This window comes from Ictidomys tridecemlineatus, chromosome 9, assembly GCF_052094955.1.
Source record: "Ictidomys tridecemlineatus isolate mIctTri1 chromosome 9, mIctTri1.hap1, whole genome shotgun sequence".
Classification (NCBI taxonomy): Eukaryota; Metazoa; Chordata; class Mammalia; order Rodentia; family Sciuridae; genus Ictidomys; species Ictidomys tridecemlineatus.
This window is the reverse complement of record NC_135485.1, coordinates 148,481,863-148,499,951: the sequence shown is the minus strand read 5'-3', so window position 1 is coordinate 148,499,951 and position 18,089 is coordinate 148,481,863. Positions and strand designations below refer to the sequence as shown.

Genomic DNA, 18,089 nt, shown 5'->3' with positions numbered 1-18,089 from the left:
TGTCCTGGGAAGTGGGGAAGGAATGGAAGGACAGCCCCGCTGTGAGACAAGAATTCAAGTACCAACTGTATTGTTAAACTTCACTTAGGAAATACAAATTCCAAGATAAAATTATTAAGAATTCTGTGGCCTTCCAGAGACCCCTAGGGTTACATCATCATTTTTTATCCCTGCTTGTACTGGGAAAGTAGCTAGGAATGATCTTGTTATAAATACCACTAAGCACAGAGACATCTGAGTATCTCCAAGAGATAGGGACTTGGGACCATGGTGTGGAGAGAAGGCTGTGCTCCACTCTGAATTACTCTTTGATGTATAGAACATCAGTTTTCAGGCTGAAGACTGAGTTACTCCATTTTGAGTATATGTGTCAAGTTAGGATGACTCCACACCTTGTTATATATGAGTCAACAACCACCATTTGCCCAGCACCACCATAAGGCACAAATTGATAAATAACTTATATGTGCCAACTTGTCAAACTAAATCAGGAGCACCTGGACATGACAAATCATATCAGAAATAGCAAACATAGGGCTTATCAACCCTACCAGATGAGAACCCTTATCTCACTAGAGAACCAAAAATAAAGGAGGATCCCTGGCCCCAGAATGGACACAACAACAGCACCTTGACCCCATCACCTGGTCGGTCATTCCAGGAAAATCACAATTGCAATTAACTGCCAATTTCCTGTCTCTTTTGGACTTCAGAAAAGCAGTTTCTCCTGCCTGTGATGACCACGCATGGCTCCAAGCTGACACCTGGAGCACTCTGAAACTGACACTGCTGCCAGTCTGTCTGCACCCTCTGCTTTGATAACTCTGAGGAACTGGTTCTATAAAATCCTTATCCAACCACCTACAGTGATTCTTGGACTCCGCATTTCTGTCTGTGCTCTTGGCTCAGCATCCTGTAACCCTACAGCTCCTTTCCCTTTCTCAGTCTTTCTGTGGACCTAGTTATGTATCACCATGTGAAGTATGTGTGACTGGAGTATTACCAGTATTAGAATTTAAGTTTGTAATGGAATGAAAGAATTTGTGCTTGCCTGGCTTATGTCTCTCAGGTGACCCACAAGTATTCAGAGAACTGCCACTGCTGAAAGTGGTACAGCCCATGAATTTACTGTCATTCAGCAAATTCTGACATTGTGGAAAGACATGTTTGGTCCAGGTTAATGACAGCTCACTAGCAACAGAAGTGTAGTAAAAATGGGGAGAGAGATGCCTGAGGTTGATCATTCTAATAAAAAAAGAATGTGTATCAAGGTGCAAACACCCATCCATCTGATGCATAACAAATAGATAGAGGTATCAAAAGAAGACAGGTGAGACTTTCCAGTGGGAGGCATGCAAAGACAGCCATGACCCCCAGGAAGATACAGGACGGGGTCAATTTCAGGAGGGGATGATGTAGGCTGAGTGGGCAGGAGAGACTGAGATGTATTTTGAGCCCAACTGAGTTGATGACCAGAATTTCACCCTACCCCCACCACAGGAAAGATTATTTGCAATTTTCTACTTTTTAATTTTAAAGTTGGGCCCAGAAACTGATTTTTTTAGTGAACAGGCAGATTGTAGCGCTTATGTAGGACAACTCTGTACCTTACAATGTGAGATTCGGGAGTTCTACCATTCAACCCCAGGATAATCTTCCAGAACCATGGCCTAATTCTGTGGTGAATCAAGAGTTAGGGTTGGTTTCACCAATAAGTGCTGATGGAGCCCCTTGACTGTCCCTGTGGCTGAGACCCGAGGCAGAAGGGAAGCAGTACACTGAGTTGCACCTGGGAGAAGGCTGTTCCCCAGACACATTCATGGGTGGTTGAACATTTGTCAGAAGTTCCATATTTATACCATTTTGAGACTTAGGTGGGTTCTAGCCATCTGTATATATAATTTTATATGCCATACAAGTGAGAAGCATCCCCCAGAATACAGGAGAGGCTGGGACATCAATGGGCCCATATCCAACAAGCACAAAAGTCTACAAAGGAATGAAGTTTACTTAAGAGTTTTAAGCTTTCCTCCATAGTTGGCAGGTAGGGTGGGTAGGTATCCCTGCTTGAGAAGTTACCTGCATAGAGAAAAAACAGATCTATAAAGGAACATTTTAGGTTTGGGGATGATAGATAAGACGAAAAGCCTAACTGTTAAAAAGTCTAAGTAAGATTCTTGAATGGAGGCCACTGGTATTATGGTCAAATTCTGTACTGGTGTCCACACATTACTCATCTGAGAAAAATCAAGATTAATAGGTCATCAAGAGAGGAGATAACTAGCTTGGGAGCTGCTCATCCATGGGCCTCCTCTTGAAGATGTATTTTAGGTCCTCTATTTGTTCACAACTCCCCTTTTGTGGATCCACACCTCCTCTGGGTAAGCTGTCCTCAGTGTGGATTTGACTCAAGAGTAATGAATCTAGCTAGCAACACCAGGCACCTTTATTGCTGCAGGGGTAGAAAGAACAATCAAAGGGCCCTTGCAAAGAATTAACTGACATCCTGGAGATCTAGAACTCAATTCCCAAGTGTGCATAAGGCAGGGGCACATGACTATTCCCTTCCATCTTCCTGGTGTCCACAGTCCTGGATGATCTATTAGAATTGATTCAGGGAAGTTGTATATTATGTTATATTGATGGTTTCAAGTTCAATAAGTCAGAGAATAGGAAAGTTCTGCGACATGGCATTTCAAAGGGATAGAGTTAAAGATAGGCCTTGGGAACATGGAAGAGCCACAGGGAGGATTTCCGCCCAAGACATGAAAATTTCCTGACATTTACCCAAGAAGAATGAAGATAGTTATTTAAGGCCCAGGATTCTGGTCATTTGTTGAGTGAACTGAGATATGAAAGAGGATCCATTATCACTTTGGAAGACTTGATCTTCAGGACATGCTCCATCTGAGTTGAAGAGTTCCCATCCATTTTGTGAAGGGATCCACAAACCAGTAGGAATTAATGTCCTTTGCAAGAGGGTAAATAGGTACAATCTACTTGCCAGCCCACCCCTGGGTAAGTTCCTCAGCATTGTACAGTGGAATAAGGGAAAGAAGTCTGATATTTAATGGATAATTTGAGCCCAAAGGTGCTATGATTGACAAACTTCCTTTATAGTCTTGGAAAGTCCTTTGTCCATGAATTACCTTTTGCAAATTAAGTAACAGCTATCCCATCAAAGTGGCAAGTTTCATGGAACCTTTTATAAGTATCATTGTAGAGACTGAGGGATTTATTAGAGAAGGTGGTCCGGTTTGAAAAATCCATTAGGGTCAAGGTTATAACCCTGCACAATCATCCATTCCCTCTACTTTAAAAGGAAGGTACAAGTTCCAACAGAGCAGGATGAAAGCCTCAAAGATGAGCTCTTCCCCTAGCCCAGCAGCCAAGTATACCTTTCAATCTGTCTTCTTACCTTTCAGACCCTCCTGCTAATGTCCTTCTGCCTAATCTAACACCCTTATCCAATTTTACTGTTAATATCTTATCATAGTACACCATACCTGTCAAAACTATGAAATCAACATTGGCAGACTACTTTTAAGTAAATTCCACACTTTATTCAGATTTCACTAGTTTATCATTAACATCATTTCTGTTTGAGGATTTCAGCCAAGATACTACATTTAGTTGCTAGGTATCACTCCCTTTGGTGTGACAACATCCTACTTTTTTGAAAGGGGAGGTACTAGGGATTTAACTCAGGGGCACTTGATCACTGAGCCACATCCTCAGTCCTATATTGTATTTTATTTAGAGACAGGGTCTCACCGAGTTGCTTAGCACCTTGCCATTGCTGAGGCTGGCTCTGAACTCACGATCCTCCTGCCTCAGCCTCTGGAGCCACTAGGATTGCAGGTGTGCACCACCATGCCCAGCACCTTCCTATTTTTCTTGTCTTTTTTTGTGTTGAATGATTAGATAACTTATAAAATGTCCATCAATAATCCTGATTTCTTCTCACAGTTTAGGCTAGGGTATGAACTTTGAGGAAGAAAAACAAAGAGAAAGGTGAAGTGTTCTCACATCACATCAGAGGACACACCATCACCACAACTTACCACTGATCACCAAGTGGTATGTGTCATTTTCCTCCACTGTAATGTATTGCTTTCTTCCTTTTTTCTCATTATACCCTTTGAGATTTACATAGCACAGACCACACTCAAGGTGGTGTTACAGGGAAGGGGGATTAAATTCCACCTTCTAGGTAAAAATTATTTATTTTTCAAGATGAAAAGTAATTTTTTAAAAATTTCATATATACATGCTAAGCACCACAACAAGTTCATGGTAAACATACAAGAAAATACAAGTGCTACCATATACCAAAAAAGTAAAAAATAAATTCAGGTGGAATAGTAAATATTTTCAAAGAAAAGCAATCTTTGGGCAAAGCACTGAAAGTAGAACAGAATCTGGACAGATGAGAATAGACAGAAAGGCACAGAAGATGGAGAAATTAGCATATTCAAAATATGGGGGTAGAAAAGGGCAGTTTTTAAAGTTCAATTTCAGACAAAACATAAGCTTTAGTCCAAAGTCTGGACATGTGCCATACATGCACATATATGGACACCTGACCCAAGGGAAGCATTCACTTAAAATCTTCAGTTAAGAACTTTATGGTTTATCACAAATGAATAATGTTATGGCTAATCAGGCTCTCCAAAACCCCTGTTTTGAAATCCTAACCTCCTACTACCTCTGAATATGACTGTGTTTAAAGACAAGGTCCTAAAGAGGTAATTAAGGGTCGATGACACCATTAGTGTGGGCCCTCATCAAATATGACCAGTGTTTTTTAAGAAAAGTTGACTCAAGCAGAGAGACACAAAAAGAAAACCATCTGAAGACAGGGGGAGAAGACTACATCTATGTGCCAAGGACAGAGGCCTCAGGAGAAACATGGAAACCTGGTCTTGGGCTCCCAGCATCCTCCTAAGTTTGGGTTCTTTAAACCCCCATTATGTGGTACTTTATTAGGAAAACCCTAGCAAACTAATGTGAATTGTTATTTGGAATATAAATAAGATGAAATCTGGCAAAACTTGCAAAGTGCATCATTTATTACGATGCAGTATTTAAGCCTTGTGATTGAAGAGTTCTTTCATCTCATTAGCAAGATGAGGTGAGTGAAGATGAAGTCAGAGAAAGTAAGGGTGAAATGCAGTGAACCTTATAGGCAGTGCATTCAAGTTAAAATTTAGCTAAGTTTGTCTATTCTGACCCTTAACTTAAAAGCAGTTTTTGCTGACTGAATTCTTTCCCCACATGGTAAGGCAGGGACCGCATGAAGTTTCTGCAGATCGCTAGGGCACTCTCCTAGTTATTGAACCCTTTTCCCTACCAGCAAGTGCTGCAAAGTGCTGCCTCAAATGATCCTCTTTTGTGCTTTCTGTCAGAGAAAAATAAGATGGAAAATACTACAATTTGGTAAGATCTCATGCAGTACAACAGCGGTCCTAGGCGATGACCCTTTCTCTGCCCCCCACCTATGCTGAGATCCCCAACCTTCACAGAGCAAAGGGCACCAGGGGGCAGCTTCCTGCAGCGCTGCCAACCTCGGTGGGCAGTGCCACACAAGGGACAGACAGCAGATGGATGGACCTCTTTCTCCTTCTGATACGTGACAGACAGGTGAGAACAAGAATTTAAGGGAATAAATCTACAAAATGGGCCCACTGTGCTTCTTTTCCAAGAAGCAGGGACCGTGTGGCCTAACTGGACGGCTGCGTAAACTACGCTGAAGCTCAGAGGGAACAAGGTTCACTCCCAGCCAAACCCGGCAAGAGCCTCCCATCCGCGCGGGCGGCAGGGGCCAGGACGCCCGGGCGGCGGGGACGGTGCGGACCTCGGCCGGCGGGGCCGAGCGGTGGGTCAGCAGGAGGCGGGCCCGGCGGGGCTCTCGGGCAACGCCCGGGGAGCTGGCCTGCAGGAGGGGCACGCTGTCCGCTCCTCTCGGGGCCGTCCACTCCCCTGCAGCGTGGCCCTCCCCAGCCCTCCAGGGAGCTCGCGCCCGTCGCCCTGAGCACCGTGTCTGGACCTTCTGACGTGGTCACACGATCAGGTTGGGGGCGGCCACGTCTTCCCGGCGCCTCGGTTTCGGGAGGCCTCAGCTGTTAACTCCCACCCCGACCCTGGGCGCCCACCGGGGACAGACGGGTGGACGCTGGCGCTCCAGCGGAGGGAAGAGTGGTGGAAAACGCACAAGAGGACCCCGAAAAGCAAGGTAGCCTCACAGAAGACATCCTGGGGGCAAAGGTGACTCTGAAACCAACCACCTGAGGTCAACCTACGCCACACTTTATTCTGTGACCCCGCGCTCCTCAGCGGCGGGATTTCACGGTATCGCGAGAATGTCTTGGTCTCGCGCATGCGCAGAAGCCTGGCCCCGGCGAAGGCCCTTCTCTGACCGCAAGCCGCGACAGGATTTCACAGTCTCGCGACAACTGTTGGCTCTCGGGCACGCTCGGGAACCTGGATCCGGCGATCCTCCCGCCCCCGTGGCACTTCCGGTGCGTCACGGCTCCATAAGAGCGCGTGCGCGGCGAGTTTCGCCCTTTTGCGTCAGGCGTCGTCTCGGGTGCTGTGCCTGCATTGTCCTGGTCGCCCAGCTCGTAACTGGCCACAGCTCGAGCCGAGGTGGGAATGCTGGGGGACCGCGTCTGCGGAGGCGTGTGGGGGAGTCGCGAGGCGGCGGCGGAGGGCCCGGGGTGGGTGCTGCCGGCGGGCCTGCGCCGAACCTCCATGTGTCTTTGGGACCTGTCGGCCGTGGCAGTCTCCCTTCCTAGCCATGGAAGAGCATATTCTTGTTTATTGGCAAAGCTGTCACCATTTAATTGGTATCAGATTCTGACTTGCACAAGTGACATTCTTCACTAAAACCGGGAGGATGACGGGTTGCTAGGCTTCCCTGAACCATTGTTCAAACCCTGCAGGAAACAGCGCCCCGCTGACAGCGGCAGAAACCGTGACGAGGCCCTTTTACATTTACAGAATTTCCGAGTCAATCTGAAATCCTTTATCGCGGCTGCTGAAAGCTAAAGTCTGCTCGTTGTGCTGGCTTTTTATAACGTTAAGAGTAACTAGGAATACCTGAATTGCCATCTCATTGCTACAATGCTGGCTTTCTTTTCTTGCAGACCTCAAGAAATCCAGTGACGGTGAGTAAAGGCCTGAGCAGCATCTTGCAGTGGATCACCGAACCTAAATTTCAGTTGGGGAATGGGTATTTTGAGTAACATTCTGGAAACTATCAGGGCACTATTTATAATATGAGTCTGAATTATTTTGAATTTGTATTTCAGATGCATCCTTGGTATGATTGAATAAAATGGCTCACATGACTACTCGCTGTTACTTGATTGAATTGAATTAACAGTGAAGAGAATACTTTGTTTACTGTGCAGAGATTGGGTATAGCATTTGAGGGAAATTTGTACATAAACATTATCAGATTACCCCCAAGAGAGAGGTTAGCGTCTTGTATCACACAAAAAGATTTAGGCAACTGTACATGTTTTGTGCTTTATTTACTGAATACCCAAACTTTTAAAAAAATTCCCCTTAGGGGCTGGAGTTGTGGCTAGTCTCTCCTAAGAAAAAATCAGCATGGGTTCTACTTCAGAATTGGGCAAACTGCAGGCCATGTGTTCACTGCTCTAAATTTATGGTTTCCTTGTCTGTTTAAAACTTATTGCACCATCATTGTAGGTTACAAAGGGAATGTGGTTAAAAAGGTTCACTACAGGAGTGGGTTACTTTCTCAGCTGTAATGCACATTGTCCTAAACCTTTGTGCAAGGTGTGCCAGGTATAGTTAATCACATAAGAGATATCCCTGAAGAAAGGTCCTGGAGAGAGGGGAATCTTAAGCAGTGGGATTCTTGGCATATCAGAATGTGCCAGTCATTTCACCATGGCAACCATTTAAGAGGATTATTCTAAACTAGGAGTGTAGGCAAAGATTTGGTGTTAATAAGAATGTCCTGTAAGGACATTACATCTGTCTTACCTTCCAGGAAAGCTAGCAGGAAACTTGCCTTTAGTTGAGATAAAAGCAGCACTGGATTTTATTTTATTTTTGCACTTTGAATTATCAAAGTGCACAAACTAGTTCATCTTGGCAGCAGCCTGTTTTCCTCATTTGAAAATGAGGACCTCTGTAAAATCTTATTGGTCTTTAAGCTATTGTATAGCCACTAATTGTAGTGTGATTGAAGTAGGTTTTTAATAGCACAATAGGTAGGAAAAGCATTTTTATTGGTGTATTTTAATAGGTTGCATTGTACCAGAATTTTGAAACCCACAGGTGAAGCCAATTATTGGGAAAGTTCCAGTAGGTGGCACTCTACCAACACAATCCAGAAAACTTTGAGCCTAATACTGAGAAACAATTTACTAAATTACAGATCTGATGTGGTTGTTAAAGGTTGTTTGAGCGAGTTAACATATCCAGTAAATCAGTTGTATATTCAACTAGCATTTTTCATGTTATCCAAAATTCATAATTTGCTAGTAGCTTACATATAGAACATTTTTCCTCTTGTGTTTGTTGCTTGGTTCTTAACAAAGATAAAGTATCTTTGTAGCAGATCACTTCATTGGACATTCTAGTAAAGGGTACCTTTAAGATCAAATGTGGGTACTTTGATTTCTTACATTATGCTGACTCATAAGGACTTAGTCCAGGCAAATGTAAAACATCTTTATTGAAAATAATCTAGAGAATGTTAAGAGTTACTCACTGGTGTGGTGAGACATGTCTGTAATCCCAGAGGCTGAGGCAGGAGGATGCCAAGTTTAAGGCCAGCCTCAGCAATTTAGCAAGACTTGTCTCAAATAAAGGGCTAGGGATGTGGCTCAGTGGTTAAGCATCCCTGAGTTAAGTACCTGCTACCAAAAAAAAAAGCTAAGAGAAAGTTTACTTTGGTAAAATTTGGGTAGGTAACAATGCTAAAGATAATACTGAGGTATCTGAATCAAAACTTCACAAAGTCTCAAAATCAGCAAAGGTACACAGTTTCTACAAACAAATATCAAGGAACATGAAACCCTCACAGTTGTCATCTGGTTTACAGGTAAAGGTTGAGGTTAAAAGTTTTTCATAAGTTCCTTTTAATACTATTTGTTCTGAGGTTTCCAGAATCACAGTTTAGTGATGCTTTTTATCCAAGGTACAAAGGCTGAGACTTTGGTGTAAACACCAGGGGAGCCCTTGATTCCACAGCCATACCCCCAGGAAGTCACCCCATACACAACCCAGCTTTCTCCAGGCCTCTTGCACATGAGTGGTCCCCCGCTGTCTCCCTGGCAGCTGTCCACACGTCTGTGTTCCTGGAGGTTTCCAGCACAGAGCATTCTCCCTGTAAACCGGCCCTTATACCGTTCTTCACAAAACCTCTTGGGAAGTACAGGGATGGCTGCTTGTTGTAGTGTCCTTGAATAGGCTCGTCCTACTCAGACCAAATATCCATATTAATCAAGGAGATCCAGCTACCAATCAAGTTTAATGAACATTTCATAGTCTCCAAAACAACCCCCTGTTGTGACATTGGTATAGTTCAAAGTGAGTGATAACTATAAGTGGCATGTAATGTCATTAGCGGCCTTTCTGATTGTCAGCACTTAACCTTCACACGGACTGAATTTTTGAGGAATAATGAGTAACATTTCTGAGTTTGGTAGCACAGAAAGGTAACCTGGAGAAAGCACATTCATGTGGGCTTTAGTTGTTGAATTCCGTACAATAAAAAGCTAAATTCATGCTGGTTTTGCTTTAGCACATTTAAGAATCACCTACTTAACTGAATTTGAGGATTAAATATAAATGCAATAATATAAAATATAAGGTGCTAAATGGGAATATGGCATTGTATAAGGATTCAGCTAAAATACCACACATTGTTCTCCATACATAGTTTACACCTGGTGCAGTGCACTCTGCTTGTTGATAAACCATTCATTACTTTGCTCAGTAGCTTAAATGTATGATAGATAATGTCCTCTTTGTTATCCTAGTTTGAATATAGATTTCATCATATTCTCTTATCCAGTTAACTAAATTGGAATAACTAGGACACACACACACACAAAAAAAAAACCACCATGTAAAATTTACTTCCTTGGTCATTTCTATTAATTCAGATGTGATATCAAAGGACCGATTCCCTTATGAAGTAATGGACCTGGTCCTCAGTGATGAGATGTGCTTAGAGATCAGCACAGTACATCGAGAAGGCCTGTATCTTGACCCTAGTGAGACTGATGGCTGTTTCAAGGCCTATCCTGAGCAAGCACTAGCTGACAGTGCCTAAACTCTAGGCACAAGGCCAAGGGCTGTATTCATAGAAGGATCCAGCTGAACACGATTCTTGCTTTGGGGTTGCAAGTGAGGAGAATGGGAAAGAAGGATGAGGGAGAACGTGTATTTCCTTAATCTCAGACTCCACTTGGCACTTCTGCTTTTGTCTCATCTATACTTAGCTTGATAAAGAAATTATTTAACACCAGATCCTTTCGCTAGGCCAAATACATCATTGTCATATGGGGAGCTTTTTAAAATAGACTACGTGGCCTAAATCGTGGGGTATGGTATTGAAATCTCTTCCCTTGTCCTCTCACGGTCAGATAAGGATATTCTCCACTCCTAAAGCCCATTAGCAACTGAGTTCTCTCAGTTTGAATTCTCATTGGAACTAACAGTACTCTTAAAAATGAATCTAGATTACATGCAAACATTTCACGCCTAAGAATTTTCAAGCAGCTAAGCCTGAGCCCATTTACAATCTTCCTGCCGACTGGATAATAGCAGACGAGCCAGCCTTCTTGTCTGTTTCTCCGTGAGCTTATATTACCTGTGTCTCCCCAGCCTGTTATGTAGCAGTTGGAGGCTGTCTTCTGTGGCCGCTCTCTCTGCAGTGGCAAACAGGCTGGCAGAACATGGCTGCTGAGTCTGGCACACTGCTCCTCTGGTCCTTGCAGTCTGACCAGGGCGATGTCATGGTCACTGCTGTCTGGTCGGTACTGCTGATGCACCACAACTTGCTGCACTCCAATTTCTTCTTCAAACTCCTCCAGCACCAAAGTATGATAATCCCCAACCCGAACAGCATAGTTCCTGGAGCTGTTGCCGTACCTGAGAGACAGAGCTAATGAGCAGCTTGTTTTCAGCATGAAAACTCAGCAAGGAAAGCCAGCGGAGTTGTGTAAAATTCAGTTCCAAATCATCAGCCCCTTTTGTGAATTCAACCTTTCCTTTCATTCCTTTAACCCACTGCTGCTGACCCTCTCTGTCACCACCTCCCATCTTCATTTCACCTGAAATCTAGGTTACCACCCAGTAACTCATTTTCTGAGAAGAAGCAAATGTGGAGAATGAGTGGGAAATGCGGACTAAACATCAACAAACAGAAATGAAGAGTACAGGGCAGAATCATTGTCCTGCATTTGCCGCCTTTAGTTTATCCTGAAACTCCATAGGGCAGAAACACACATGACCTAACTTGATATCCCTCAGAGCTCTTGGTGCCACCCACCTACTCCTAGTGAGGACTAAGAGAATAAGTTCACTGCCTTTCCTGTGAACCAAGCGGAAACCCAAACCGTGTTTTCAGGTCAAGGTGCATTCATTATGTTCTCAGCTTCTTTACTGAGACATCACCTCAGTGAAGCCTCCTGACACACTCATGTTTAAATTGCAACCCACGTTTGTCCGCACGTTCCCTGAACTGCAGTATACCAGATTGGCTCCTCGTTTCCTTTCTGACAGACTGTGTAGTTCACTGTTTATTACATTTATTGTTCTCTGTCTTATTCCAGTTTTTAGAGGGAATGCTTTCAATTTTTCTCCATTTAGAGTGATGTTGGCCTGGGGCTTAGCATAGACAACTTTTACAATGTTGAAATATGTTCCTGTTATCCCTAGTTTTTCTAGTCTTGAACATGAATGGGTGTTGTATTTTGTTGAATGTTTTTTCTACATCTATTGAGATGATCATATGATTCTTATCTTTAATTCTATTGATGTGATGAATTACATTTATTGATTTCTGAATGTTGAACCGTAGGGAATCCCTATCCATATCCCTTTAATTTCTTTCATCTACAAGTTTATTTTACCACAGGCACATTAGACAGAGCACTAATCTCTAGGATATGTAAAGAACTCAAAAAACTTAACACCAAAAAAATAAAAAATAAAAACCAAATAACCCAATCAATAAGTGGGCCAAGGAAATGAACAGACACCTCTAGGAAGATGATATATAATCAATCAACAAACATATGAGAAAATATTCAACATCTCTAGCAATTAGAGAAATACAAATAAAAACTAACTCTAAGATTTCTTCTCACTCCAGTCACAGTAGCAGCTATTAAGAATACAAACAACAATAAAGTGTCGGAGAGGATGTGGGGGAAAAGGTACACTCATACACTGCTGGTGGGACTGCAAATTGGTGCAGCCAATATGCAAAGCAGTACATTCCTTAGAAAACTTGTAATGGAACCACCATTTGACCCAGCTATCCCACTCCTCTGTCATATCCAAAGGACTTAAAAACAGCATACCACAGGGACACAGCCATATCAATATATATAGCAGCACAATTCACAATAGTTAAACTGTGGAAGCAACCTAGATGCCCTTCAGTAGATGAACAGATAAATAAACTGTGGTATATATACACAATGAATATTATTCAGCAATAAAAGAGAATAAAACCATGACTTTTGCAGGTAAATGGATGGAGTTGGAGAATACCATGCTAAGTGAAGTTAGCCAATCCCAAAACACCAAAGCCAAATGTTTTCTCTGATATGTGGATGCTGAACCATAATGGGTGTAGTGAGGGAGCATGGGAGGAATGAAGGAACTTTATATAGGGCAAAGGGGGAGGAAGGGGAAGACATGGGGGTAGGAAGGATGGTGGAATGAGATGAACATCATTACCCCAAGTACATGAATGGTGTGACTCTATACAACCAGAGATGTGAAAAAATTGTGCTCTATATGTGTACTATGAATTGAAATGCATTCTGCCATCATGTATAATAAGTCAGAATAAATAATTTTAAAAAATATTATTCTCTATCTTTCCTTAAGTAACAGTTATTGCAGGTCAGAAATCTTTATCTGTGGCATTCACTGAAAAATCTTAAACATCTGGAACATCAATGCCTCCTTAATGAGGAATGCAACTTGTTAGGTGATTCTGTGAATGGACAGATGTTCACCTTTGCTGTGGGCATTCTTTATTCCATGAGAAGCTATGTCAAGAGCCATCCATGGGCTGTGTGTGGACTACGTCAGCATGGCAGCCCCTGTGAATAGAAACAGCTGGTGTTCGGGAACTTCCCATGGAGTCCTACTACAGAGTGAGATTGCCCAAATACATGTAAATTTGTATTCCGCTCTGCCTGGTCCCACACAGCTACAACCACCTGGCCACACAGCCTCTCAGAGATGGGTGTGATCTGCCAAGATGCCAATCAACCTGCTGAGAGCAAGACATCAGAAGCAAGACTCCACTCCTGAAACCTTATCTCTGCCTTTGATGTACCCCTTAAATAAACCACAGGAGCCATTTTCTAGTTGTCTACCTCCAGCTTCTGTGTGGATTGGACTTATCAGGGGTTCCATCCTTTAAAACTATTTTTTCTGACTCTGTGTCTTTGTTCTTTATGAATTATCCTAGACTTTAATTTCTTAGGTGGTTTGCATCCTCCTGAGCAGGAAGAAGAGCCCTCTAACGAGGTGCTAGCTGCCTCCCCATAAAGCTCTTTTGATTCAAATAGAAACACAAAATTCACTAAATTGAAAACTCTCAGCCTGTTTTTTAATCAGCATACCTTGATTCTGACACTTCAACCTAAAGCAGGATTTCTTGATGCCAACACTTCACATTTTAGGCCAGATAATTCTTTGTGGTAAAGGCAACTGCATCAAGGGGTGTTTACAAGCTTCCCCGGTCCTATTCCCTAGATCCATCAGTGCATATACCCACTATTCCCTGCTGTGAAAACCAAAAAAAGCCTCCAAATACTGTCAGATGTCGCCTGAGGTGAAAGAAGCCCCATTGAGCAAGATGCTGCTCAGATGCTGCTTGGTGCCCTGGGCACTGGCTTTGCTCACTGAGAGTCCCAGCACCTTGCATGCTTCTTGCCTCAGCCACCCGTGCAGCACAACTCATGCCTGCATTCTCAGCCCTCTCACGATATGCAATGAGTGTGTTCACCTCGTCCTGCCTGGCAGCTCACATCTAGCCCTCCCCCACCTGCTCCTTAAACCTTCCTGCCAGCCCCATACCCGTTCTGCCCGCTGCTCCCCTTTCTACCTGCTTCCTAAACCTTTCTGTCCAGCCGCGTATCTACCCGCTGCCCCTCCCTCTTTAGCTCCACAGCCAACAGCACACTGAGCATCGGGTCTCCAGCACACTCAGGCTCCCCTCAGTGCTGCCCTGTGTGACTCCCTCCCTGTCTGCCTGGACCCTGCTGTCCACTCCCACAGTCACTCCTCTGCACGACGACAGTCCTTTCCTTGTGCCGGCCACTGCAACCCTGGCTTCATCGACTCTCCACACACTTGATGCTGACATCAAATGCTTACAGAGAAAAGTATACACTTAACAACCCTCACCTCGATTTTTGACAGAAGCTTGTGAGGCTTCCACTATTCACAAGACCTCTTCTTGAATGCACTGATTAGGGTGTGTTCAGAAGCTTTTGAGTTTTCTGGTGACTGCCTATTTAAAATACAACCTCCGGTTTCTCCAGGTTATGAGATGCTCAAACATCCTAGTAGCCCACCTAGGCTCTGGCCTCCTGATGGATGATCCTAAACTGAACCAGTTCAAAGAACTAAGCAACACAGAGGATGGGCTCGTGCAGCCACCTACTACGGATAGATAACCTCTTTGCTTTCTACCTTTCGTCTTCACTATTACAACAGCCTCATCACTGTTCTTCCTTTGGAATAAACACAGACCTGGACTCTCACATGCAGTCCTTCCTGCTCTTACTGAGTGGGCCTTCTGCTTGGTAAAACAGACAAATTTGAGTCATGGCATAAAAAGGCATACAAGTGCATTGCAAAGATGTTTCGTATCATTTCAAGCTCACTGTCACACCCTTAGATGTCTGTCCAACCTGAGACCTGTCTCTCACATCTCCAAATGACTCTTCTCCACAAACACCAGCCTCTTTGTTAAAACAGATCCTATAACAAAATCATTTTCCTCCCACAGATATAGCTCATTCCATCTTTGAACTGTCCTAGTGTTAAATACAAAATAACTACAAATCTCCCCTCTGTACCTGCTTGTCCTTCAAGATTCACCATGCCGCACTCCTCACTGAGCATAGTTCTCCCTTATGAGACCTGCTGTCCTCACAGCAGCTAGAGCAGGGTAAGACCAGGCAGCTCTGCTCTGAGAGTGCTGCCCAGGCTGAGTTAATTGTGCAGCAAACTCACTGCACTGCTGACTTGTATCAGGGCTGCAGGACATCAAAGCTCCGAGGTCTTCCACATGTGCTGTATTTAAGCCAAGCTTCCTGAACTGAAGGAGGCGCTGTGCTCATCCTTATTCCATGTTGCTAATTAGAATGGGCCTAGCAAATCTGCAGCACCGTGAGTCTGTCTTCAGACATTCACATCACTCATCTCTCCCAGCCTTCTGGCACACAGACTATAATTAATTTACCCAGGGAGCCTTTCTCAGTCTAGCATCAGGGGTACTGAACAGGCAGCATCCGTCAGCTCCATAACATTCTTCCCAAGGTCCAGATCATATTCTAGTCTCTCCACGGAGCAAGCGGTTCTTAGCCTTGGAGCCCAAAGGAACCGGAGCTCCGGTGGCTGTGCAGTAGGCACCCAGGAACCTCGACGCCTAATGTGTAGTACTGTACAGTGACAAAAGCACTCCTGTGGGCCCTATGCACTTGCTGGTCATAAGCAACATAGATGTCTCCCTCCTCTGGACTCTACAGCCACATCATACATTCCACCATAGCAGAACTTTACCTGTCTCGGTCTCCACTGCACCCGAGTGCACAGCGTTTACTGGGCCTCAGGGGCTCACTAATTGTTTAAGTTAATGAACAAATATAATCTTTATTACCTGTGCTACTCAGGTCACACAGGAATGCGTTAAGCCCACTGGAATGTGGCAGCATTCTCACACTCAATTATATCCCAGACAAATATGATATAAAATGTAGATTTATATTTTTGGCAACCACCTTGAACAGATTACTTCAAAAATATTTATTGAAACAGATTAGTGGAAGTGACTAGAGATCCTAGAAACAAGAATATATGAGAATTTGATATATGACATAGTTCACATAAACCAGTGGGTAAATAATGGAACACTCAAAAAAAAGAAAAGTGTTGGGAAGACTATCCACAAAGAAGAGTGTGAAAGTTGGCCCCTTCCTCACACCACATGCCATACACAAAAATAAACTTAACAGATTGAAAGTCTAAATATTAAAAGCAAAAGTATAAATTCTTTATTTTTTTTTAGTTATGATGGACAAATACCCTATTTTGTTTATTTATTTTTATGTGATGCTGAGAATTGAACCCAGGGCCCCCACACGTGCTGCGCCAGCACTCTACTGCTGAGCCACAACGTCAGCCCAAAACTATAAATTTTTTAGAAAAAAGTAAAAATATCTTTATGTGAGTCTAGGGAAAGATTTTTAAAATGAGATATGTAAAGCTTTTACAAACTTTAAAGGAAAATGAGACTTTTTTAAAATTGACATATTTTCATAAGAAAAGAACCATAAACAAGTAAAAGGGATAGTCCAGACTGGGAAAAGTTCTGGACATATCAGAAATGACTTTGCAGAATAATGTTTAAGTCAACTACAAAAAAAGATAATACGATAGAAAATCGGCAAAGGACATGAACAGTAGAGTTCATGAAAGAGGGAAACAATAATCAGGGAAATGCAATTTAAAAGAAACTCCAAATCTCTAAAATTAGCAAAAGTTAAAATTTCTGGTAGTATCAGGTTCAAGCGGAAAGATCAGGCAGAACCTTCCACAGTGCTGTGTCGTGAATGAATCGAATCCAGTTTCTCTTGAGGATACCTGGCAGGGCCTCTCAGAACTGAAGGGAGCCTGGCACCTCAGGACCCAGCACGAGGCTCCCATACGCGCCCTGGTGAGACACCGCATACTGCGTATTCTACTGAATGGTGCTTTAGCAGTCAATCAATGGAAATCACCTCACTATCCATCCATACGGGATTCAATAAACTGGATAAGTTTTACAGCAGAAGTGAAAGTTCATATGGCAGCTGAAGTGAATGAACAAAATCTACACAGTAGTCTGCAAAGGTACATGCCTTATGAGGGCATGTGAGAAAAAAAAGTCAGCTGGGCACAGTGGAACACACCTGTAGTCCCTGCAGCTCTGGAGGCAGAGGCAGGAGGATTGCAAGTTCAAAGCCAGCCTCAGCAATTTTTTGAGGCCTTAAGCAACTCAGCAAGACCCTGTCTCAAAAATTAAAAAAATAGATAAATAAAAAGGGCTGGGGAGTTCAGTGGGTAAGCGCCCCTGGGTTCAATCCCCAGTGTGAAAGAAAAAAAAATGTAAAGCAAAATTTTGCTTGGAAGAAATCATCAACCATACAATGCATATTCTTTTTAAGATTTTTATTATGACACTTTTCCAACACACAAAGTTAAGAGTATAACCAAACACCTCATTGACGTCACCTTGCTTCAGTGATCATCAACATTTTGCCAGGTTTAGTGTATATTTTAAATACACCCCAAAGTTCATGCTGAGGCAATGGCCACCCCCTAGAGGCCACAAAGAGCCCTGGATGAGAGGAGAGGAGTCAGTCCTCCTGCAGGTTTCCTGCAGGGTCTCCCCTTGGAACAAGGAAGATAGGATTGACTAATGAAGTATTGGAAATAAGAGGAAATAATCAGGACTCAACCAGCATGAAGGCCAAGGATAAAATGGATGCAGCCTGCCTTTCTAGAAGGTACACACAGAGAACTCTCAGACAAACCACCAAGAAGACAGAAGCCACTCAATGAGGAGGCCGCCCGCCCATAGC

At 43.4% G+C, this 18,089-nt stretch overlaps 1 protein-coding gene and 1 non-coding gene across 2 annotated transcripts in view; one reads left to right on the top strand and one right to left on the bottom strand.

Moving 5' to 3' along the window:
- Nucleotides 1-5,250: 5,250 nt before the first annotated feature.
- LOC144366483 (neurotrypsin-like) overlaps nt 5,251-18,089 on the bottom strand; it is a 28,509-nt gene continuing 15,670 nt past the window's right edge. Inside the window, 2 exon segments of the mRNA XM_078020756.1 lie at nt 5,251-9,460; nt 10,862-11,142. Coding sequence (XP_077876882.1) covers nt 9,153-9,460; nt 10,862-11,142 — 589 coding nt within the window. The 3' untranslated portion in view covers nt 5,251-9,152.
- LOC144366985 (small nucleolar RNA SNORA24) lies at nt 6,750-6,880 on the top strand. The gene has a single exon (XR_013426209.1). It is a non-coding gene; the product is annotated as a small nucleolar RNA SNORA24 (small nucleolar RNA).